The following is a 24,008-nucleotide window of genomic DNA, read 5'->3' as shown; positions in this document are numbered from 1 at the left end:
GAGCACAGTGCCTGAAATATGGAAAGCATGGAATAAATTCTGGTTGACTGACTGATTCCAGAGTCAGTCCTCTTTCCATTCTCTGAGGACTCTTCCCTTTCTAAAATCCCAACTTATCAAAGCCCTGCTCCCTTTGCTCACCCACCAATATCACTCCTACTCCACAACCAGTAAGCTTAATATGAAAAAAATGTCAACTCTTATTTGTTTCAGGTTTCTTTGCATCAGACAAAATGTCTTTCACTGAGCAGCAGTGTAAACAGCCATGCCTGCCTCCTCCTTGTCTTCAAAAAACTCAAGAGAAGTGTACAGTGCAAGTTCCAGAGCCATGTCCACCATCATGCCAAGAAAAATACCCAGTGCAAGCCCAGGAACCATGTCTTCCTAAAATCCAGGAGCCATGCCAAGAAATAAGTCCACAGCAGTGCCAAGAGTCAAGTCTCTCTCAATGCCAAGACCCATGTGCACCACCTTGCCAAGACCAAGTCCTGGAGCCACAATGCCAAGAGCTAGCTCAGACCAAGTGTACGGAATCAGTTCCTCAAAAATGCCAAGAGAAATGTCCACTCCCTAGCCTGGGTAAATAGCCATCAATCTAAAATCCCACAGCTGTGGCTACATCTGGAGGCAAAAGAAATGACCCACAGATTAAAAAGCCAAGTCACAATCCATATTATGGTGAAGTTCTCCTGTTTATGACTCTGTTCCTATTGGTTTTTCTCATATCTTTGCCTTGGCAAATGTTTCTGTTCATCATTCAGGTCATGGTCCTTTCTCTGGGAAAGTGATTCTCACTATATCTCAGCAGTCTCTATAAATAAGCATGGTATCTCCCAACCAGTGGGAAAATGGTATGCAGCAGATCAGTGCTTCTGTGAAACCGGAGAACATCAGAGCTGAAAGGGACCTTAAAGACCAACCCTTTCATTATATGGAGAAAAAAAACCTGAAGCATATAAAAGGAAATGTAGTCAGTAAGAAATCCAGGACAAGAATCCCTGGCCTCCTGACTCCTAATTCAGCATTCTTTCTACTACACCATCCTTCTCAATGCTGGGTTTGCAGGATCCTAAGAATGTCTCCACCCACTTAGTGGTATTTAATGGATACATTTTAGAAATGTAAACTCTTTGAAAGACTTTCAGGGTGTTTCACATGTACTAGTTGCCTGATGAACGTTTGATAAATTATTGAATTCTCAAGTGATTCTCAAATACATGTTAATTTGGAAACATCACACACACGCACACGCACACACACACACAGCATTATTACAGGAGAAGTAAATGTAATTAAATTTCTTTGAGAATTTAGAAAGGATCTGAATTACATCCCAGGCAGTGCTAGGTTATATGATTACAAAGACAAAGACAAAAACAGTCCCTCCCTTCAAAGCTGCATTCTACCAGAGGGGAGAAGATATGTCACCAAATCCAGCAAAGTCTGCTAAGGTGCCGCAGCTCCCCAGAGGTGGAAGAATCTCTGTTCTCTACAACTATCCCCAGACCCTTGGGCATCAACACTCTGGTGCTATGGTAGCCGGGAAAATGGCAATGGTGTCATAATTGATGCTACAAAGTGAAGCTGGAAGAATGAGATGGGATCCTCTGAATTCCCTGTTTATTGTTGTTCTCTGTTAGCTCACTCTGGGACACTCATGCAGGCCATTTCTAAACCCTTCAGAGATGTAATTTGTATTTTATGTGATTCCATGTTGGGTCCCCTTGACTGCCCAGCTCTCTGTCCTCTTCTCCAATTGTGAAGGTAAAACATTAAAGCCTCCAACTCCATTTGGTCCTGACTCCTTGTCCTTGATCTACTTGTGTGTTCTTCCATTCTTTAATGCTTTAATCCTTCTGTGCCCTCCACCTAGTAGGTGAGTGTCCATCTTTTCAGAAGAATTCGAGGTTGTGGGTAGGCTTTAGCTGACCTGGAAGGGAAGAGGAAAGTGGAGAGGGTAGGGGGAAGGGAGAAAAAAGGCCAGCAAGTCCAATCCAACAAATATTTATTAGGTGCCAACTACATACAAGGTACCTCGATAGACCCTGGGGAGACAAAGACAAAATGCAGAATAGCCGCTGCCCTCAGAGAGTTTATGTTCCCTTGGAGAGTTACAAGCCCAAAGGAAACCAAGCAAACATGCAGAATCCTGGTTAGGTTTGGGGCAAAGTCTAATAATACACCTGGGGGATGAACAGAAATTCTAGTCGAGTATTAACTCTGAACTAGATGAAAATCTGCAAGCCTCAGAGGACCAACAACATAACTGCTCTTCTATTTGACTGAATTTCAACAATGTGTCACAGCCTAGACTAATTGCTTGCACCCCATATGCTGGCATACTGACCACACACTTCTAAGGAATCTATATATGACCACTAGCTCTGGAGCTAATAGAAAGGCTGCACATATAGGAAGGTACAAGACCTGGAATCAAGGGTAAGGAGCTAAGACAAACAGTGTGCTTTGTAGTGAGAACAAGGGAATACTCAGATGACCAAAGGCAGAGCGTGATGACTCTTCCGTCATTTTCTGAGGTCCTTCTAACAAAATACAGGAGGCTCCATATTCAGATACTCTCCCACAGGCTCTTCCTCCTTTTGACCTAGAATGGTGAGTTCCAAGCTAAGGATTAGATCTTTAGTGGAAGCCACAAAGGAGGCAGCTGGTGGCTCAGTGAATAGAGCATTGTGTCTGGAGTCAAGAAGACCTGAATTCAAATCCAGCCTCTGACACTTCCTAGTTGTGTGACCCTGGGCAAGTCACTTTACCTCTGATTGCCTGACAAAAAGATCCACTAGAGAAGGAGATGACAAACTACTCCAATACCTTTGCCAAGAAAGCCTCGTGGACAGTTGATCCATAGGGTCATGAAGAGTTAGACATGACTGAACAACAAAAAAGGAAGTTACAAGGCTCCTTCCAGGGAACACTAGGAGCCAGGGAGCCAAATATTCCACACAGAAGTTTAGATGTTCATTCTGCCCAATTAGCCAACTCAAAGCTAGAGTCCCCACCTCTCCCAACGCCCCACCAAGAGAACATGGGATCCTAGGATTGATCTGGAAGAGGTCCCAAAGCCATCTAGTACAACACTGTCGTTTGACAGATAAAGAGCACCAAATTTGGAGTCAGAGGAACCGGATTCAAATCCCAGCTCTGCTACTCACTATCTATGTAACCTTGGTCACTTAACCTCTATGTACCTCAGTCTCTTCATCTTTGAAATAGAGAATGTAGGGCTAGATTTCTTGGAAAAGTCCATGATTTGATGACTGTGTAGTCCCCACCTGTCTCAGGCCTCCTACTAATACAACCATTTCTAAAGTGTTTCACAAGACCTCCAAACCCTACATTGACACACTGTACCCACTTAGACAAAGCAAGATAAAGCCCAACTGAAGATAAAGGTAAATCTTTTTTTTAGTTGCATTTCTACTAATATGCTTTCCTTTTGTGTCACCTTCATTTACAAATGTATTCCTCCTCTCACTCTTATCCATTAAGCCATCCATTATAATAAAAAATTAAAAAGAAAGAGGACCAAAAAAATGTCAACAGTGTCTTACAGAGTTAGGGAGGAAAGAGCATTGATACCACAGTTAAAAGACCTAAATTCAAATCCTACCTATGTAGCCTTGAAGCAAGTCACTTAACCTCTGGGTCTCAGTTTCCTCATTTGTAAAAATGAGGGCATCAGATTAGATGGTCTGTGAGGTCCCTTTCATCTCCAGATTTTATGATCTTGTAAATAGTTGATATTGCACACTCATCATCCCCTACCCCTGAAGAAAGGGAGGTACACTTTCACCACTGAGCTCCAGGGCCAAGATTCTCAGTCATCATAACTACTTTTTTAGTTTTAGGTTATGTTTTTGGTTTGGTTTGGGGTTTTTTTTCCATTTACATCAATATAGCCATGTATGTTGTTTTTCTGGGTTCAGCTTACTTACTTCACTTTCCCCCACTTCCTCTAAGTCTTTTCTGGACAGATCTGAAGCATTACTTCAAATATGCAACAGAAGATGAGAAAGTCTAAGATGCAAGTGTTGTCCATACCAGGAAAGGGAAGAGCAAATGAATCAATGTGAGAGGAGAGGCCCAAGAACTGCCTCCTTTTCTTTCCCAGAATCCCAGGGTTAGAGGAAGCCTTAGAGCGTCAGATCTAACTATCACACATTATAGAAAAAGAAACTGAGGCCAAGAGATATATTTAGTGCCTTGCTCAGGGTCCCCTAGCTAGGAGAGCCAAACTCCACCTTTTCAGACTCTTAGTCAAACTGTTTATTCCATTATAAAATGCTACCTTTCACCTAGGTATCATCTGCCTCCCTGGGCTCTTGAATAACTGGTTTTTTTAAGAGGCCATAAAAGGAAAGGAGATCCTTTCTGATATTTTTCAAGGAAAGATCCCCAAAGGTCTACAAATGTTGCAGCTACAGAGACACACGCTTCCTTAGATCAGGGATAAAGTGACTCTTCTCCTTCTCCTTCAACTAATTACCCAGCAGAGAATGGCCACAACTGAGTTCCCCTACTACAGTGGCCCAAGTAGGGTAGAAAAAGCCCCGATGACCACTCCCCTGTCAGCACTCAGCCTCGGGCAGTTGCAAATGTCTCCACTGGCATTCCTCTCCCGCCCTTTGAAGGTGAGGCTCACAGATATTCCCATCAGACCTGGCACATATGCAGCTGCCCTGGCCTGAAGCCCAAGAGGAGGGATAATAAGCAGGGAGAGCCTGGCTACGTCAGAGAGAGACAAGAAGATCTAATCAAAAAGGAGACTTAGTCAGATCTTAACAGCTGCTGAAGGTATGCAGTTACAAATTAGTAAAGGAGGGCTTCTCTGATTTTTACCAGGGTGGAGTGGGAACCCCAAGATTCAGAACCCTCACCCAGGCTAGAGTCAATCACAGCTGATCTCACAAATGTCAGCCTCCTGCCTCCTCGTCTCCATAAAGCCCTAGATTAGTCCCTCTCTCTTTATCGCCATGAGTTGGTTATGGGGCAAAGAAATACCATAGACCAATGAGAACTCCACTGGATTCTCATTCCGTATGGCAAGATACCTTCCACCCAATAGGAAACCCATCACTCCACACCCCCACATCACTCACAGACTAGACAGGAAGGCATGGACTGAATAGCCCTATGGAGATCACTTCCTTACCCTCAGCTGTCTGCAATTGTTCAGGACCTGGACAGGTTAGAACAGGGGTGGGGAACTTGTGGCCTCAAGGCCACATCTGGCCTTCTAGGTCCTTGGGTGTGGCCTTTTGACAGAGTCCAAGTTTTACAGAAAAAAAATCCTTTTATCAAGGGGATTTGTTCTGTGAAGTTTGGATTCAGTCAAAGGGCCACACCTGAGGACCTAGAGAGCCACATGTAGCCCTGAGGCCGCAGGGTCCCCACCCCTGGGCTAGACTGAAACTAAGTCATGGCCAAGATATGGTGGCCTTCAAAAGCCCTTACTTACTGCCAGATGTTGACAGTTGTGCAGTGAAACATTCAAAGAAAAAACCAGAAAGACATTTTCTGAGGTGTGGGGGGAGGGACACCCAAGGACCTAGAAGGCCACGTGTGACTTTGAAGCCGCAGGTTCCCCACCCCGGTTCTAGCCTGTCTAGGTCCTGAACAACTGCAGACAGCTGAGGGTAAGGAGGTGATCTCCAAAGGGCTATTCAGTTCATTCCTTCCTGTCTAGTCTGTGAATAGTGTGGGAATCTGGGGTGATGGGTTTCCTGTTGGGTGGAAGGTATTCTGCCATTACAGCACTCAGACCTATGTCCATCCTGGATAGATAAGAGGCTCCTTGTTTACAGTAATATGATGGGAAATAAGTAACTGGAAGACCTTGGTCCAGATCTAACTGGAGAACAACAGAGCATCTCTATTCACACACACAAGCCTGGAAGGAAAGGGAACCCAGGCATGATATAGAACAGAGGGACCTGGAAGCCGTTTGATGAGTCCCAAAGTCCTGGTGAACATCCATCCAGGGCCAGAGGCCACACAATGGAAAAGGGGGGAGCAGGTAAAAAGCCAGGCCCCATTTGGGGAGAAATCTGAACACAATAGGCCTTTTCTCATGCTTCCCTCCTCCCCTTCCTCTGCCTCACCACCCCCAAGAAGTGATTTGGAATAATGGATCAGCACGACCACATGGAAGGTTGCCCTAGCCACTTCCTTGTGTCATCATGCTTTTGTTTCCTTTACCTAGAATAGACTTTCTTCTGTGGGCTTGGAGGAGAAAAGGGAAACAAGTCTGGACTCCATTTTGGGGTCAAGTAGATGGAGTAGCCGGAACTTCTTCCAAGTGGTTGGATCTGGGGACCCAGGGGGAAGAGAGAAGGAGGAACCCTGCTGGCACTGCTCCTGCAACCAAGCAGGTCAGAACGAAGAGCAAACTGGGACGATATCTGGGGAACTGCGGATACCTGCGTGGAAACCCGGAGAGCTTATAGACCTAGAGCAGATGAGAACAGGCAGGATGGAGGCAGGATAGACAGGAGTAGACCCAAGACTAAAGAGACGAGTGTGCCAAGAACTCCGACTAATGGAAGGTGTGCCCACACCTGGTGATGCTCCCACTAGTCTCTATTACTTTAATGTGCTTCATTCCAAAAGGCTGTAAAGACCCTCCTCTTGACATGTTTGCCAAGGAAATGACAGTGGGTGCTAGAGGTAGGTAGGTAGCAGAGTGGATAGAGTACCAACCTTAGAGTCAGGAGGACCTGAGTTCAAATCCAGTCTCGTATACTTGCTAGCTGTGTGACCCTGATCAAGTCACCTAACCCCTATTTGCCTCAGTTTCCCCATCTGTAAAATGGAGATAATAATAGTACCTACCTCCCAGGGCTGTTGGGAAGATCAAATGAGATACTAACTGTAAAGTACTTAAAACAGTGCCAGGAACAAGTAAATGCTATACAAATGTTAGCTATTATTGTCTTCCCAGTTTTTTTTTAATCTCTCCCCCACCATCTAGGAAGAGAGACAGTGAATACTAGAGCTTACTATTTAAAAAGTTTTTAAAAGAGTTTTTAAATAGCAAATTAATTAAGATTTATTTAATTAAATTAATTAAAATTAATTTAATTAAGTTAATTTAATTTAATAGAATTTTTCTTGCTTCCAAAACTGCTTTTAGTTACTTTACCTTTTCAATAAATCATACAGTGGGGGGGGAGGGGGGAGAAGAGGGGAATTGTTGAATCCTATGAATGAGAGGATGTGAATGAGAAGCAAAGATTGAGAATGTGGGAGGATCACAGCAGAAATAATCAGAATTTTCTGTTTTAATAATTTTAAGAATATTCCCAGTCATTCACCTAGATCACAGGTAGGGAACCTACAGCCTCAAAGCCACATGTGATCCTCTAGGTCCTCAGGTGAGACCCTCTGACTAAATCCAAACTTCACAGAATGCGGTCTCAAGACCACAGGTTCCCCAGCCCTGGTTTAGATCTATACAGAACTTTGGACCCCCTTCAGCCCCTGGTGGGCTCCAGAGAGAACTAGTTTGCAGAAGACAGAAAGTAGGTTATTTTTCTGTGGTCAGAGTGCCATCTGGTGAGCATCAAGAAGATTACAGTTGTTGGGAAATGCTCCAACCTGCAATGATTACCCTCTGATGAAACCCTGGTTTGGTGGCCCAAGGGCAGGACTACCTGGTGACCAAATTACATAAGTACCCTCTGGCTGGTTAGTTAGTTAATTAATCTTGTGGAAGTTCCTGCTGCATGCTGTAGATTGCAGAAAACAGAGGAAGGAGTCAGGTGTGGGTGGGTACAACTCTGGCAGTGCTGCCAGTGCAGAGCTAGCACCCTCCATTCCCATCACCTGACACATAACTATATGGCTCAGTGTAGGAAGGCATTTCCAAAGGTTCCTAAATGTCATCACGATTTTACAATACCTTCCTATCAACTGTCCCATCCAATTCAGACCTCTTCCTGAACTTTCAAACCTCTTCCACCCTCACCAATATCACCAACCAACCTCATGTCTTATTCTATTATCTGGATGTTCCTCCATTTCTAACAAGCTCTGCTTAGCTATCTCTGTGGCACAAGAGATGTGTGGCAACTCAGCCAGGGTTCCTGAGCTCTTCCTGGTACAGAGGAGAGAGCCTTGGCTCTGCAGCCAGAGAAACTGGGTTTGAATTTGTCTCTGATCGTTGTGACCTTGTGACTTTGGGCAAGTCACTTAACTGCCCTAGCTTTGGTTTCCTTATCTGTAAAATGAAGCAGTTGGATGAGACAGCCTCTGAGGTCATTTCTAGATGTATGTTCCTATGATTTTTCACATTCCATTCCCTAAAGGTCACTCTTAGGCATTCCAAAGGCTCACCTTCAAGCTCCAGTTCAAAATTCACCTTCTCCAGGCAGAGTGCTATGATTGAAGTTGAGTTCAACACTGTGCCCACCCCCCAGACCCCTTAAGTCAGCACTCAGGTGGCACAATACATACCATCTTCATTTGTGATTGGGTCATTTTTTGACTATTTCCCATAGGGCTGGTGTGCTGTCCCTGTTAGGCTGAGCGTTCCCCCAGAGCAGGACTTTACCTCCCATGTCACGTGTATATATAGATATATGAGCCTTTGCTCATTAGTTGATTTGTGACATGGGAGACACTGGTGCGGGACCACCCAGTATGGCATGCCCTCATCAGAGAAAGTGTTGTGCTCTATAAGCAAAACAGAATTGAATTAGCTCAAAAGAAACAGGAGATGTGCAAATTTAGAGAACTCACTCCAAATGTTCACAATGACTATTTGTGCCCGACTTGTGGTAGAACGTTCTGAACCCGTATTGGTGTGATGAGCCACAGTTGGACACACTGTAACTTGACTCTAACATAGTGATGTCATTTTGGTCGTCTTCAGGAACAAAAGATAATCAACCAATAGGGAACTCCTAGATGGGGAAACTCCTACCAGTTCACCTTCTCTACGACTTAGAACTTCAACGAGTTGCCTAGAACACTGAGAAGTGAAGCAATTTGTCCAGGACAACTTAGCCTATATATATCAAAGGTAGGACTTGAACCCAGGTCTTCCTGGTTCTGAGACTGGAAGATTTATATATCCAATACATACATATATTGTATCTATATATAACATAAATATATAATATTATATTAGAATGTAGAATTAATTCTAATAATCGATGATATTTTAATTATAATTAATATAATATTCAATTATATATATTGTTTTTCATATATCACATGTATAATATAATTATAATTAACATGTTAATAATATGGTCATATAATGATATACTACTATATCATTAATATATTAATAATGTCCCATAAAATATTTAATAAATATAATATTTCAATACTGGTATATATATTTATAAGACTTAGAAACTTTTTTACACTTGTATTTGTTGAAAGCTTTGGCTGTTTCTTTTTATATAATTATTTTTTATTTTTTCCTTCAATGACTGGAAAACAACTTAATTGTGTACCATTAAAAGATTGGTTGAGAGAAAATATACTATACCTATTATGTAATATACAGTTAATTAAATAGGAGATCACAAGTGTATATTTTGTATATGTGAAATATAGCCCATAAAATGTACATTTGAAATATATTCTATACTCATTGAATATATTCAACTTAGATCCCTGAGCACAGAGACTATGTTTTTACCTTTTTTGGCTTACTTGGTACACTTCCTAGCAAACAGTGGGGATTTAACAAATGTTTGTTGATCATATGTCGAATATATTCTATAGCATATATGTACACACACACATATATACATGTGTGTACACACACACACATATATACATGTGTGTACACACACACACACACACATACACACACACACCACAGTCAAATCACTGAACCTTTCTGAGGCTCAATTGAATAATCTGTAAACTTGAGTTCATAATAACTGCCCTGTTGCCCTCACCAGATTACTTTAAAACTAAAATTCAATAGTGTATGCTAAAGTACTTTATAAATTACCAAACATAAAAGATTCTTACTATTGTGCTATAAGAAATGAACAGGCAGACTTCAGAAAAATCTGGACTTACATGAACTAATGCTGAGTGAAATGAGCAGAACCAGGAGAACTTTGTACACAGTGACAGCCACAGTGTGGAATGACTAACTTTGATAGACTTAGTTCTTCTCAGCAATGGAAGGACCTAAAACAATTCCAAAAGATTTATGATAGAAAATACCATCCACCTCCAGAAAAAGAAATTTGGAGTCTGAATGCAGATCCAAGCAGACTGTTTTCTTTTTTTGTTTTGTTTTGTCTTATGTTTTTCTTTCTCGTGGTTACTCCCATTCGTTCTAGTTCTTCTATCCAACATGACTAATGTGAAAATATGTTTAATAGGAATGTATATGTAGAGCCTATATCAGATTGCATGCTGTCTTGGGGAGGGGGATGGGAGGAAGGGGGAGGAAATTTAAAACTTACAGAACTGAATGTTGAAAACTGAAAATAAATAAATTAGCTTATTTTTAAAAAAGATTCTTGTATCTAGTTCAACTTCTTGAGGCAAGGGTGAAGTAAACTGCCCTGTCCTCTCCACTGCCCCCAGCTCATTTCAACCTAAGGGGGATAGGAGTGAAGATCCGGGTTTAGACAACCCAGACAGACGTGGAAACGTTGGGAGGTAGACACAGAAGAGGCCCATCTGATCTAGAGCCAGGAGGGCTGGATTCCAGAAGCCCAGTAGAGCCTTCCCAGTATATAGGAGGCTTTGGGAAGAAGGCTTCCAAAGGGCTCCACATGCAGGACACACCTGTTCCTCATGCAATAGCACCATCTCCTGGCCACACAGCTACTTAGCCACCTTCCCAGGCTACTTTCACTCTCTTTTAAACAAATATGTCATGTACCTCCTCTTCACCTCTCACTATATACTCCCTCAAATACCTTTCCATCAAATACTTTTCCTGATCTTCCTATAACTGTAGTGCTCTCCCAACCCACTTTGTATTTAGCTACTTTGTATTTATTTTTTTATTATCCTATATATATTTATATAATCCCTAGTTCAAGAGCCTCTCCTACAGAAGCTAAAGCAACTGTTAGCTTTAAGAGCTAATTGGAATGTTTAGAAATTAGCAGTTAAGGCTAGCAGTTTTTGAGAAACTAAGAAGAAAAAGTTAATAAGCAGTGACACTAAAGGACCGCAGATCTTGGGACAGTATATATGAAAGAGCAAAAGAACTGAGGTTGCAGCTGAAAATATCATGCCCAGCCTAGTTAAGCATAATTCTGAATTTTAAAAAATGGATAGTCAATGAATTATCAGACTTCCAGGATTTTGATGCAAAATATAATATTGAACTCAATAGAAAATTTGACATATAAGATCCAAGAGAAATATAAGGTACACATTAAAGACTAATTACAAAGGACTCAATAAGGACAGACTGTTTACTTTTTATATGAGGGAATGTAAAATATATGTCTAAAATTGTCATTAGTAATTAGGTAGCTCGAAAGAAAGATTGGGGTATACCTGATCATGATGTGATTTTAAAAAGTAACCGTCTAGGAAAATGTAGAAAGAGTAATTATCTTATACAAATGAGGTGTGAGAGCAAGAACTGACACAGAGGAATTAGATAGGGGAGGAAGGCTGGTAGTTCTGGAACACCACTCTCATCGGTAATGGGTTAAAAAGGGAACAATACATATATATAACAGCATAAAAGTCTTCTAAATTTAGAAAGAAATAAGAGGCTAAGGGAATAGAGAGAGGGGGAAAGGATAAGGGAGGGATTTTTAGAGGGAATCCTATTCACATCAGATCTGGGTTAGAGAACAATATATACATTTTGAAGGGAATAAAAGTCTTCTAAATTTATAAAGAAATAAGAGGGTGAGGGAATCGGATGGAGGGTATAGAAGAGTATTTAGACAAATGGGAATGGGAGGATAAGAGAGGGATCTTTGTGGGGTAGGTTAAGTAATAGGGGGGCAAGGTAACAGGTAGAAGTAAAGTAGAGAAGTCAAGAGGGATAGGAAATAGATTCACACAAACATAAAATAAAGATCAGGAGTAGAATTTATTAGGGGAAAAAAAGAAGGTATAGTAATCATGATCTCAGACAGAGTTAAATATAAAATAGATTTAATCAAAAGAGAAAAATAAACTACACCATATATCAGCCATTTAAATATTGTCAGGTTTTTTAAAATAACTAGACAGTATAAGGTTAGAATATTGCTGTGATGTAGGAAATGATGAGTTGGTGGACTTCTAAAAATAGGGAAAAACTTGGATTTATGAAAGAAGATGTTTCTCCTCAGAGAAACAGAGGACAACTTATGGTCTTACTTAGATGCATATGAATATATATGTCTATATATGAGTATGATTATAGATATCTAAGTATATATACGTGTGTGTGTAAGTGTATGTATGTATGTGTATATGTGTGTGCATATATATATTATATATATTATGCATGTGCATGTATAGGTGTATATGTATATGTGTATGTGTATATCCACACTTAATTGTAGCCTCCTTAGAGAAGGGAAGGAAGGAAGGGAAGGGGGAAGAATAAAGTAAAAAGTGCACAGCAGAAAACAAAAGAAACTTTACAAAGAAGCAAAGAAAAGATGGATAGTTCTGAACACGATGTGTAGTATTTGTTACGTAGGCTTTCTTGAAATGGAAATTTATTGCTGTATATATTGAATATATATTGAATCCTCTATTCCATTGTGTTGTGCACATGGCAATGCTTTTTTCTTTTCTTTTTTGCATTTAAGTTTTAATATTTAAGCTAATAATATATTTCATTTTCTTTTCTTATTGTATATTTAAGTTTTAGTATTTAAACTTAAAATAAATTAATTTTTTAAAAAGAAAGTAAGTGGAGATGTCTTGAGAGAAAATATGAGAAAGACTGAGAGAAAGAGAATGGGAAAGGCTCTCTTTCTTGGGAGAACTGTGTTAGCTGTTATTTTATGAAGAAAAGTTAATAAGAAAATTTTTTCAGAAAGAGAAACTGTTCTGTTGTGTCTGGAGAGAAGGTGGAGAAGACATAGAGAAAAGAGATAAAGAAGCCTTTCATGATTGAACTGTTATCTTATAAAGAGATTAAAGAGAATTATTGAGACAAAACTTTAGTGTATATCATGAGTGAACTAAACAGTGGTGTAGTGTTTTCTAAGGTAAAGATAAGTCATCTGCAATTACAGTGATAGATCTCACTATGATATTTCTCACAGATAAACTGCTATAGATAATTATTTGCCTTTGTGTTATTATTAATTACATTATTAATAAATTACATGCTAAAACTTTAATATTATTTAATTCTAGAAAGTTAGGGGTATTGATATAAAGATATGAGCAACTGCTTATGGGGAAAGAAGTTTCTTTAGCATATCAAACAAACAATAGTTAATAACCTTGGGTGGAAGCTCTGTCCTAATTGATTAATTAATGACAAAGATGTTGAAAATCATTATTTAATAAGAAAACACCCAAAAATCACCCTTGATTACATTATAATTATGAGAATAAATTGATAATGAGTCAAGTAGCAGGTTGAAGGTGACCTATAATAAAGTCGGCAAACCCCTACTCACACACACACACACACACACGCACGCACGCATGCACGCACACACACACCTTGTCTTCCCCTGATAGAATAGAAGGTCCTTTAAATCAGGCTTCATTTGATTGTTTTCCCCTTTGGATCATCAGAACAAAGCACAGTGCCTGACACATAGCAGGCATTTAATAATGTTTGTTGAGTGGTTGGTTGGTAGATTCGTTGTATGAGAGTGTCTTATTGTAGCATCTTGTTTCGCCTACTAGATTATAAGCTACATGATGACAGAAACTTTGTCTCATCTGTTTATATATTTCTTATTATCAAACCCAGGGTTCTGCTGTTCAATGAAGGTACATAATACAAAGTTGTTTAACTGAATTGAATAAAACATATAAGTTCAAAGACATTGATACTAAGTGCCTAGGAGGATATGATCCCTCCACCTCCCCACCAGCAGGGAACACAAGCATATGCTACCATGCCTTAGCATGCTCTCCCTTTTCAAGAATCTGAAGAGCTGTTGTATGAAGAAAGAATTCAACTTTTTCTGTTTTGGCATGGATTTGGGGGGCGGGGGAGAGAATCCGGAAGACTGGTCTTCCTGAGTTCAAATCTGGCCTCAGACACTTACTAGCTACGTGATCCTGTTTGCCTCAGTTTCTCATCTGTTCAAATGAGCTGAGGAAGGAAATGGCAAACTACTCCAGTATCTTTGCCAAGAAAACCCCAAATGGGGTCACACAGAGTCAGATACAACTAAAATGACAATTCAGCTCAATCTCTAGTCCTTAGTGCAGTGCTTGGCACATAGTAGGTACTTAATAAATGCTTAATGACTGATTGATGAAAAGAGAGACCTATGGCAGAATCCAGCTATCCCAGGATTGAGGCCTCACACCCCCACCACCACTACTTTATCTGGGATGGGGAAAGTTTCTGAGGATCCTCAAGAGAGCTGAGAGAAAAGAAAAATGATGCCTCACTCCTGTTACGGATTTGGAGATGGGAAGGAACTAGGACATCGTCTAGTCCAACCTTCTTGTTTCACAGGTGAGACCCAGACAGAGAAAACAACTATTCCAATGTCACACACACAGCCAGAAAGCAACAGTGTCAGTATTCAAAGCCAGGGCATCTGACTCTGAATTCAACTTTTTTTTCTATTGCAACTGTCTCTCAGCAGCCCCTTCCCAATAACAAAGAACAGCAGGGATGGAGAAATGCAGGCATTTAAAGAGACAGGCAGGCTATTAACTAAGCAGTGTTAAAACAGGGGCTGCCCCAGTATTCAAAAGTGACCCAAAGAGTGACCTGACTTGTTGGTGGAAGAAATCTGAAAAGCTACCTCACACTTAGGTGTTTATTAGTAGAAAGGGGTGCCTTGCCAGAGAGGCTTTAGGGCTGATAACAGAGTCAGGAAGACCTGGGCTCAGGTCTAGACTCTGACATGTGTCCTTAATATTTGACCAAAGGCAATTTTCTTAACCTTTCATTTGTTCCAGGCAACTCGAAGACAGTTGCTGACCTGCATGAGTGAAAGGAGTTTACATAATGGGATTATCTCAGCTGGATGAAATCACAGATTTGGACCAAAAATGGCACCAACAGGTTGCAATGTCATACAGCAGACAGAGCTCTAGCCCTGGAGTCCTGAAGATCAGAGTTCTAATCCTGCCTCAGATGCTTCATGCCTGTGTGACCCTGGGCAAGTCACTTCAGTTTTGTCAGCTATGAAATGCAGATGAAAATAGCAGCTACTTTTAAAGAACAACTGATATCTAATCATGCCTTTGTCATCTTGTATTTGCGATGTTGGTTCATTTTATTCAAAAGACTAATTTATATATATCCATCTTAATTAGATTTATCCTAAATGCTCTAATACACCAAGATCTTGGATCCCGGTTCTATCATCAACTGTGTTAACTGAAGATAACCTGAGGTTATATTTGTAAAGTTCTTTGTAAATCATAGTGTTTTATGAGTACTAGTGTTTGTACATGTTATTATTATCTGGAAGGTAGTGTGCTTCTGCTATTGCAGTTTAAAAGGACATGGAAGGAGAGAGCAACTCAGGATACAAAGGCAATGAATGAATCACTATAAATAACTCCTACTTTATAAAGCCCTTTATGGTTTGCTTTCCCCACAGAAAGTCTGTGCATAGGTTTGTTGTTAAGTCATTTCAGTCATGTCCAATTCTCCATGACCCTACTGGAGGTTTTCTTGGCAAAGATACTGGAGTGGTTTGCCATTTCCTTCCCCATCTTATTTTACAAATGAGGAAACTGAGGCAAACAAGGTGAAGTGACTTGCCCAGGGTCACACAGCTAGTAAATATCTGAGGCTAGATTTGAATTCAGGAAGATGAGTTCTCCTGACTCCAGGCCTGGCACTGTACCCACCGCACCATGTGTTACTGTAGGCGTAAGTTCATATATTTAGAGTTTGGAAGGGACCTAAGAACTCATCCAAGTCCAACTCCCTCATTTTACAGATGTGAAAACTGAGGCCCAGAGAAGGAAAATGATTTACTCAGTCAATCAGCTAATAAGGAGCAGAATTAAAATTCAAACCCAGATCCTCTGACTCCAAATCCATTGGTCTTTGCACTCTGCCATAGCTGCCTCTGCGAACAATGGTGGATGAGAAAGGATCCCAGCCTTTCTCAGGTGGTTTTCCTGGCATGAACCTGAAGGAATGGGAAGGAGTAAGTGGCCCATCACTGGAGGTCTTCAGGCAAACACCTGTTTAGCCAGAATGTTAGAGAGAGGACCCTGACTCCAATTTCAGGTTGAATTAGATGGCCTCTTAGCTTCCTCCCTATTCTGAAAGGCTGTGATTCCTTGTGATGTAAATGAGCTGGGGAGACAGTCAGAAGACCTGGGTTCTTATCCCAATTCTGCTCCTGTGTGACTTTAAACAAGACAGTTTCTAAACTTTGTTTTCCCCATCTGTAAAATCAGCCCATAACTGCTACTCTTTTACCAGCCTGCTGGGGTGGCATGAGGCTCTAATGAAATAGTGTTTGCCATACAAATATGAAGGATTATTAACATTTGGCCTCTTGGGTTCCTTCAAAATCTATCCTTCTATCATTAGGGATAAGGATTGGATCTGAGATTCCGTTGGTATAAGGAATTCCAGAATCATGAAATCCCCTCTACCAACATAGTAGCTACACTTTCCTTGCCACTTACTTGTTTGGAGCTGCCTAGAGCACTAAGAAGTTAGGTGACTCACCCAGGGTCTATCAAGCCAATATATGTCAGGGGCAGGAATTGAACCCAGACCTTTCTAGCTCTGAAGTCAGCTATCTATCCATTACATTACATCGCCATTAATTCCATTAATACTAATATTCTCTGATATTCTGTTACTAAGAATATCTTGATCGTTTTGGGCTATTGAAGGAACAAGTAGTGAAATGTACAGTTTGTTTCTTCTAGTACAGATTTATCCTTCCCTTTCCAGAATGTCTCAAGATAAAATAAAATTCATTTCTGTTACCCAGATTCACAGAAAAGAGGAAAGGGCTCTCTGGTCAGCTCTTAACAAAATTGGGGCATGGGTGACATTTCCCCCACCTACTCTGACACCAATGGACCTACCACTCAAATCCCTTTTGTCTGCCCAAAACACCCGTTTACACGTAGCAATACCCTGTGACCTAGACTTTTCTGTACCCCCCCTATCCAAACCTTTCCTGTCATGTGATCCCTTTGCTCTCTGTTAGCCCAATCCAGCACTCAAATAAACTAATCCGCTCTAAGTTTTTAAAAACTAATGATGGCTTATCTGAGGAGCTGAATATTCTCACTTAATAAATGCATGCTAATTGACTGAAGAGAGAACACCTGGAGAGAAATCCATCTATAACCCAGGAGTCAGTTTCCTTCCATGGAATTTCAGAAACCACAGTCAAAAGGGATTTTACTAGAATCCCTCAGATGTTATTAGGTTGTCCTACTCTGTCAACATATGTATTGAAAAGTAGGGGATAATCCACATGTAAATACTCTAGAGGATTATGCTTACAATGTGTGGCTTTATTCTCTGTCTTCTGGATATCCTATCTCTAGCAAAGTCTGCCAGAAGGCAAGATCAAAGTCTGACCAATTCTCTATACACAGCCTCCATCGCAGAGGGTACTTCTGAAAGGCACCTCCTGAAGATGGTGAAGATGGTGAGGGTGGGGACAGTGGTGATAATGACAGTAACAAAGATAATGATGAAAATAGCGATTGTGATAGAAGTCATAGCAATCATATGATATGTGACAGTGGCAGATGACAGACAGCATTGGCAGCAGTCCTAGTGAAAATGACTCTCACTAAGATTAGAGTGATAAAATGGCAACCACGACTAAGATCATGGTGATGGAGTTTGGAGCAAAGGCAGGGGTCATGGCATTGATGATGGTGAAGGTGATGAGGAGGGTGGCAGCAGGATGAGGATGGAGGGAGATGAAGATGTGGTTGTGATAGTGATAACAGTGGTGAGTATAGTTACAGTGATAGTAGCAAAGATGATGGTGATAGTGATGATGGTGGTAATAAATATAATGGTGTTGGTGATGGTGGTTACTAGGTCAATGGTGTCAGTGATGGTGGTTATGAGGGTAATGGTGTTAGTGATGGTGATGGTGATGTGGTGATGGTGATGGCAATGGTGGTTACTAAGATAATGGTGTTGATGATGGTGGTTATGAGGGTAATAGTGTTGGTGATGGTGATGTGATGATGGTGGTGGTAGTAACTAGGGTAATGGTGATGATGGTGACATGGTGATGGTGATAGTGGTTACTAGGATAATGGTGTTGATGATGGTGGTTATGAGGGTAATAGTGTTGGTGATGGTGATGTGATGATGGTGGTGGTAGTAACTAGGGTAATGGTGATGATGGTGACATGGTGATGGTGATGGTGGTTACTAGGGTAACGGTGTTGGTGATAATGATGATGATGATGGCAGTGACAAGGTAAGAGCAATGAAGGAGATCTTTCTCTGGGACCTGAATTAGTTGACAGAGATGCCACTGAGTAAATTACCATAAACTCCCAATTTATTGCTAAGCAATAACATCATTCGATAACTCACCTAACTCAATATAACTCAAACTCATATGGCAACTCAAGTTTATATAACTAACTTTGATGTAAAATGCCTTGGAGTTTATAAGGTGCCTGCCATACAACAAGGACCCTGATTAGTTCCATGTTACAAGTGAGGCAGCTATGGTTCAGAGACATTGAGTACCTCACTCATGGTCACACAGAACGTGTCTACGGGACCCAGAATTTGAACCCAGATCTTCTATTTACATGTTGTATCCCTAACTACCCCATTCCCAATAGAACGTAAGTTCCTTGAGGGCAGCAGTTACTTTTTTGTTTTGTCTTTCTATCTTCAGTACCTAGTGCAGAATCTGACATATAGGGAGCGGATTCGTGCTCTCACTAGGATAGAAAACTTCTTCCAACTGTGCAGGTTGGCACCTTGACTACAACTTAGAAATTTTCCTGGATGACTCAGAGGCTAAGCTACTTCCCCCCTTCAGTGCCTAGGCCTAAATCCTGGCCTGAATACTCCTGAGTGCAAAATCCACTTTGGATGCCAGGGGGAGCTCTCAGCCTTACTGAAAAGTGGTTGCCTGGCATCAGAACCTGCCAGTCTAATGGAGACACCTCCCTCCCGCCATCCCAACCGTAGGTAGGTTCCAGATTGATGAAAGACATAGTCCCTTAAGAAGGCTCTAGTCTACCAGGAGATGTGGTCTATAGGCTTCAGGAGCTCTAAATCCTGGAAATATTGTACCCTTCCATACCTGATCATCAGCCCCTCCATCCCTGACATTTTAGGGGATTAGATGTGGTGGGGTGGGGTGTGATTGCACAGGATTGGGGATAGGGTAGTAAGACATGAAAGAAACTGTCAGAAATTGGTCAAGGGTGGGGGAACTGAGTGTTGTAAGGCAGAATGGTGTAATCAAAAGTGATGGGTTTGGAGTAAACAACAAAACAAAGCTAGGTTTTAATCCTGCTTTCTGTGTGTTTGGCTTTGGGGAAGTTATATAACCTCTCTGGGACTCAATTTCTTCACCTACAAAAGAGGGGGTTAGATTAGATGGTTTCTAAGATCTCTTTCAGCTTGTGTACATGTATGACCCTGTGCACCCAGTAATCTTGGTAGTGGGAGTGCCCCCCAAAACCACTAGACCAGCTTCCCGTCCAGCCTGCACAGCTATCATTGAGGGGAAAAGTCATTACGGAGAAGAGACCCACGTCTCTCATCACCACAAACAACCACTGACCAATTGCTTCCAATGGGCAGACAGGCCCAAGAAGCCTGAGAACAGTGGCAGCACTCCTCCCCCAGTTCACTGACATCATTAAGGTCAAATCCTCAATCCAGATGATCCATGATAACGCTGGATATTGCTGACTCACCCAAAGCGTGGCCTGGAGGAACCAGAGGAACTGGAAGGCATTTTCCTAAGATGTTTTGTTACCAATTATGACACAGATAGGTAGTGTTGGGTGCTGGGCAGGAGAGAGGAGGACAGCCCTTGGTAATTGTTGCTTTGAACTGGAATCTCTAGACCCTGATTCACCTGGAACTTGACATGGCCGTAGACAGATGTTGAGCAAGACCTAACTGCCATCCCACACAGGCCCAAAGAGGTATAAAATGGGGCTGCTTTGGTCCAGGGTGCCCTGCCCTGGGATGGGTGATGCCCTAGCTGGTATCAGACAAGAGGGAAAAGAGAGGCAAGAAAATTCTGACCTCCAGGAGGGCCAGGGACCTGAGCTAGATACGGAAAGCACTGAGAGCATCAGAATGGGAGACTGACTCCTGAGATAGGCAGGCGGGCAGCAAGCATTCATTTAGAGGCTTACTGTATGGCAGGCCCCGTGCTAAGTGCTGGGGGTGCAAAGAAAGGCAAGCACAGGTTCCCTGCCCTCACAAAGTATATGGTCTAATGGAGGAGACAGAGACACAGAGACAAAGAGACAGACAGAGTGACAGAGCAACAGAGACAGAGACACAGAGAAAGACAGATGGAGACAAAGAGAGACAGAGACACATAGAAACAGAGATACACAGAAAGACAGATGGGGACAGAGAGAGACAGAGACAAAGACAGAGACACGCAGAAAGACAGATGGAGACAAAGAGAGACAGAGACACACAGAAACAGAGATACACAGAAAGACAGATGGAGACAAAGAGAGACAGAGACACACAGAAACAGAGATACACAGAAAGACAGGTGGATACAGAGAGAGACTGAGACAAAGAGACAGAGACACATAGAAAGACAGATGGAGACAAAGAGAAGCAGAGACACACAGAAACGGGGAGACAGAGAGAAACAGAGACACAGAGAGATAGAGACACATAGAGAGACAGAGACACACAGAAAGAGAGAGACACAGAGTGACAGGGACACAAAGAGAGACAGAAAGAGAGGCATAAAAAGATAGAGATGGAGACAGAGACAAAGACACACAGAGAGAGACAGAGACAGAGATACAGAGATAGAGATACATAGGATAGACAGAGTGAAAGCGGCACAGAGAGACAGAGACACCGAGAAAGACAGAGACAGAGAGAAACAGAGACACAGAAAGACAGAGACACAGAAAGAGACAGAGATACAGAAAGAAAGAGAAAGATGGAGACAGAAGAGACAGAGAGACAGAGAAAAACAGAGACACATAGACACATAGAAAGAGAGATACAGAGACACAAACACATAGAAAGAGACAAAGATACAAAGAGAGAGACAGTGAGAGAGACAGAGACATAGAGAGAGAGAGAGAGGCAGAGACAGAGAGTAGATCAGAGGTAATCTTAGAAGGAAGGTACTAGGGGAGGAAGGAAAGGTTTCCTGATGAATCTTGAAGGAAGGCAGGGAAGGCAGGAGGCAGAGATGGGTTGGGGGGGGGGGCGTTCCTCAGGACAGTGAGTACAAGTGCAGGGAGTCAGGAGAGAGCACAGTGTCCAATGACCAGCACAAGGGCTAACAAGGCAGAACTAGTCCCTGAATGCCACAGAAATCTCATCTCCACCAGAAAGAATGCTTACCAGATTCTGTGTCCAGGCTTGAACCGACTCTTCTCTAAGCTGAGACAAGAAAACACAGAGGGAGTGCTTTACAGAGAAGGATGAGTAGAGAGTAGAGAGGACACAAATTCTAGGATGGAGTCTGGGGTCTATCCCAGGAAGGGACAGTAAGGAAGGGGCTCTGCCAGCCATGGTTTTTTTTTTTTCATCAGCCGTGGTTTTAACCAGGAACCAGAAGGAGTGAAAGAAGCCAAACCTCCTTCTCCTTCTTGGCTTAGGTCAAAGTTCCCATCGAGGGATCCACAATTCACATTTGTACCTGGCCCTGGAGATTCTCTGCCGGACGCTTCTATGCCTTTTCAAATACTCAAGAGCTCACGTTCACATGGAAGCACAGATCTGACCCAGGACTGGGGGGGTGGACGTAGGTGCCTATCTATTGGAAACATTAGTAGAGGCAGGACCAGAACAAGCAAAAGGATGTGACCCCAGAGAAGGGTCCACAGAGGGCTATTTAATGCTTTAAGTATTATTAAGACATTATTATTATTAATCATTTAATGCTTCCATCTAACAGAAGAATTAGACTAGTGATCCACCTCAGCCCTATCTGGTATGTCTCTCCCACCACAGTGATAGTTTATGTGTGAGCTGGGCTGAAGGGATCAGGATGGTGTTAGGGACCTGAGGAAATGACTACGACCCAACATAGGTGAACATCTCCCCACTTTTTACCATTCACTTCACTCCTCTAGGGCCTGTTTTCTCATCTGCAAAATGAGGGGGTTGTATTAAATATCATCTGACAACCCTTCTAAGTCTAGGTGTAGGCTCCTAGGCTGGTACGAACTCCAGTTGGGTTTGGCGGGCAGGGACAACAAAAGGAGGTGACGGTGAAGAAGAAATGAGAATCACAGAATCACGGAATTTTGGAATGAAAAAATGCCTGAGAAATCATGTAGGCTTCACCACTGGAAGAGGCAGTTAACCCAGCTGGGGTGTGCCCTGAACCCTGTTTCATCACAGCCCTGTCCTTCCCATTTGCCCTTTACAGTTGTAGAAGTTACTCAACACCATCCCCCTCTGATATCAGGAGCTTATCAGTGGAGAGGGCCAATTGCTCCCCAAGGGGTAAAGTCCCTTGGCCAATTCTGTGGTCCTCCTTGGAGACCAACAGTCTTGGTGACCTAATATCTTTCAGGCAAACTCTCTAAGTTATTTTTCCAGTGATGATGGGTTTGCATTGGCCCAACCACAGTCCTATGATGAGATGTTAGTGCAGAGCAGGGTGGGCAGGCCTAAGGGGGAGGGGGTATCACCTAAAATGAAGCTTCCCTGTGCTTCCTATTGGCCATGTCTGTTGCCACTGCCAAGTGTTTAGTACTTAGAAATGTATCTAGATCCCTTCCAGCTCTGGCTCTAAATACTCTGAGTATGAGTCTTGCTTCTCTTACTTGTTACCTGGGTGACCTTGGACAAGTCACTTAACCTCCCTTAGTCTGTTTCCTCATCTGCAGAGATGGCCTTGAGGTCCCTTCCTGCTCTGTAGATCTCTGAGCCTATGAATAAAAGAAAGGTGATGGGCAGTATACTCTCGTTTGTTTTTGGCGATAAAATCCGGTCTCTTTTTCCTCCTGACTAACCCTCTTTTTCAGGGAGTCACCTTTTAAACTACTTTACCAGAGTGTGAGGACCCACAGGATATATAGTCACCTACATACAGGTCATCCCTGCTTTGGGCTATTTCCCATTTATGAGTGTTATTCCCACAAGAGAATGTTAAGCTCCTTGAAGGTAGGACTATTTTGTTTTTGTCTTTGTGTCAGTGCCTGATACAGTGCCTTGTGGCATCTTGTAGGAGCTAAATAACCAACTAAACCAACTAAATAAACCAAACTTTGCCACTCCTCTGTTTTAATCTTACCTCATAAGCCCGTATCACTCCTCCCTGCTCTGACCCACTGGTTCGGCCACTTCCAGATCTATGCCGAGCATGTATTTAGCAAGCCAGAAATAGGAGTGGAAGAGGCAGAGGGGAAGAGTTCCTCACCCATGGGTAAGTGTTGTTGTTTAGGGCGTTCTCAGTCCTGATCCCATTTGGGATTTTCTTGGCAAAGATACTGGAGTGATTTGCCATTTCCTTCTCCAGCTCATTCTATAGATGAGGAAACTGAGGCAAAAAGGGTTAAGTGACTTGCTCAGGATCACTAGGCAGCGTCTCAGGTTGGATTTGAATGTCAGTCTTCCTGACTCTAGGCCCAAAGCCCTATCCACTGTGCCCCCTGGCAATAGGAGGGCAGAAACAATGGGAAAGCCAAGGGGCCAAGAGATGCAAGGGTAGAGGCTTTCTTCTCCCTGTGCGACCTTC

General features: G+C 42.1%; 1 protein-coding gene across 1 annotated transcript; it reads left to right on the top strand.

The window, feature by feature from the left end:
- Positions 1-233: 233 nt before the first annotated feature.
- Positions 234-587, top strand: PRR9 (proline rich 9). Its single transcript, XM_036753781.1, has one exon. The coding sequence runs from the start codon at positions 234-236 to the stop codon at positions 585-587; it is 354 nt and encodes a 117-aa protein (XP_036609676.1).
- Positions 588-24,008: the final 23,421 nt, after the last annotated feature.

Source organism: Trichosurus vulpecula, chromosome 4 (genome assembly GCF_011100635.1).
Source record: "Trichosurus vulpecula isolate mTriVul1 chromosome 4, mTriVul1.pri, whole genome shotgun sequence".
Taxonomy (NCBI): domain Eukaryota; kingdom Metazoa; phylum Chordata; class Mammalia; order Diprotodontia; family Phalangeridae; genus Trichosurus; species Trichosurus vulpecula.
Note: the sequence above shows the minus strand (reverse complement) of the source record. Positions and strands in the feature narration are given on the sequence as shown.